The following is a 1,899-nucleotide window of genomic DNA, read 5'->3' on the forward strand; positions in this document are numbered from 1 at the left end:
TATTTGAATTTAATTTGTTTATAATTTATATTTAATAATTAAATAAAGCATATGTTAAATCTAATTAAATAAAAATTTTAAGCACAACAGACTATCTTCTATGACACGTTTTGTCGCATGGATTTTGTCTCAGGATTCCCAAAAAACCACAGGAAAATTACTTATGATGAGTTCCCCTATGTGTTAGAGAGGGGTAATATTGGTATTTCATCCGGGGACGTTGCAGTTAATTTTCAGGAAATTATTGTTCAAGATATACAAATACAGAGGATTCTTAATTATTTGCATTTTCTGTATTTTGTGTTGCCCTGAATGCTATGTTGTCAAATCTGTAAGTACAGGTGATGTATTCATAACGTGCATTTATGTTTTCATGTTCTGAGGCTTGTCAGATTTGCGTCTCTAATTCCCTACATGCTTTTCTTTGATATTAACAAATTTAACCTGATTTCTTCCATTAATTCTCTCTATGTTGTGCTTTGCGCAGTTCAGACAGGTGGTCCAGGGATACCAGAGGAAAAGAAGGTTGAGGCTCAATTACAAAGTAAGGTGTTTTATCTTTCTTATCTGACATTTTAGAGAAAAGCGACGTCGAGCTCTAGGGCCCCATAAAGTTAAACTGTGTTCCTGTGTTACCTAGCAATAAAGTTAACTTGTAAAATCGCCCAGAGTTAAGAAAACTTGGGAAGGGACTGGGATGGAAGGAATTTATAGCCGCATTGAAAGAATAAGGTGTAAAGTTAGTACTGAAATTAGGAATTTCATGCAACTAATCTGAGCAAGTCCATGAGTGTCTTAGTCCTATTAACAAAAGACATCGTGCTGTGGATAAAAGGCATTGCAGAAGAACCTGTGCAGCTATTATGGGGAGGTAAAGAGGCAAAGCAGAAGTGGTAACAAAATGAAATGTTCCCATAACATCAAACTGTTGCAGAAAGTTTTATATGTGAGTTTTCATCTGCTGTGGCATAACAGATCTTGTGGAATAGCATGAGAAGTGTCTCAAAACTGAGTACCTAGGTGACAGTTCCCTTTTGGTAATGGCAGCTAGAAGGCTCGTATGGGTGTTCACTTATGTGAATAATGCTTCCCCAAGTAAGATATTTCAGATAAGAATATCAAGCTATTAAATATCTGTTTGTTTTGGCTTTTATCTACTAAGTTTCTGTCAGACATTTCTCACTGACTTGTAAGAACACAATTGCTCATTTACTAACAGAGTTGGTTTTTGTTTTTTTTTTTTTTTGTGTTCCAGGATGCTCCATAAGTGCAATGACAGATTTAGTTTTCCTGGTAGATGGTTCATGGAGTGTAGGGAGAAATAACTTCAGATATATTCTGGACTTCATGGTGGCCCTTGTATCAGCTTTTGACATTGGGGAAGAAAAGACGAGAGTTGGAGTTGTTCAGTACAGTTCAGATACAAGAACAGAGTTCAATTTAAATCAGTATTTCAGGAGAAGTGATCTTATTGATGCAATTAAAAGGATACCTTACAAAGGTGGCAACACAATGACAGGTACAGATTTCCCACATACATATTTATTTAGCATTTCATTTTATAATTCAAATTTGCTTAAAATCCTAGTTCATTCAAGCCTAATAAAACACAACTTGTGGTGGTGTTTTTAGGTGAGGCTATTGATTACCTCGTTCAAAACACCTTCACTGAGTCTGGTGGAGCAAGAAAAGGCTTTCCCAAAGTAGCAATTGTCATTACGGATGGAAAAGCTCAAGATGAAGTTGAAATTCCTGCAAGAGAGCTTCGCAACATAGGAGTTGAAGTTTTTTCTTTGGGTACGTTGAGTTTTTCTAATGATTGAGAGATTAACAGTCCTAAAGAAGTAACTTATATGTTTTACAGATTCTGTGTTTCAAGAATTTTACTATATCACTCTT

At 35.5% G+C, this 1,899-nt stretch overlaps 1 protein-coding gene across 1 annotated transcript in view; it reads left to right on the forward strand.

Annotated features, from left to right (window-relative positions):
* Nucleotides 1-1,262: 1,262 nt before the first annotated feature.
* LOC104073393 (collagen alpha-1(XII) chain-like) overlaps nucleotides 1,263-1,899 on the forward strand; it is a gene marked incomplete at its 3' end in the record, with an annotated part of 37,346 nt that continues 36,709 nt past the window's right edge. The window contains exons 1-2 of the mRNA XM_009573130.1: nucleotides 1,263-1,519; nucleotides 1,633-1,797. Coding sequence (XP_009571425.1) covers nucleotides 1,273-1,519; nucleotides 1,633-1,797 — 412 coding nt within the window. The remainder of the gene's footprint in view (nucleotides 1,520-1,632; nucleotides 1,798-1,899) is intronic.

Source organism: Fulmarus glacialis, unplaced genomic scaffold, assembly GCF_000690835.1.
Source record: "Fulmarus glacialis isolate BGI_N327 unplaced genomic scaffold, ASM69083v1 scaffold35742, whole genome shotgun sequence".
In the NCBI taxonomy this organism is placed as follows: Eukaryota; Metazoa; Chordata; class Aves; order Procellariiformes; family Procellariidae; genus Fulmarus; species Fulmarus glacialis.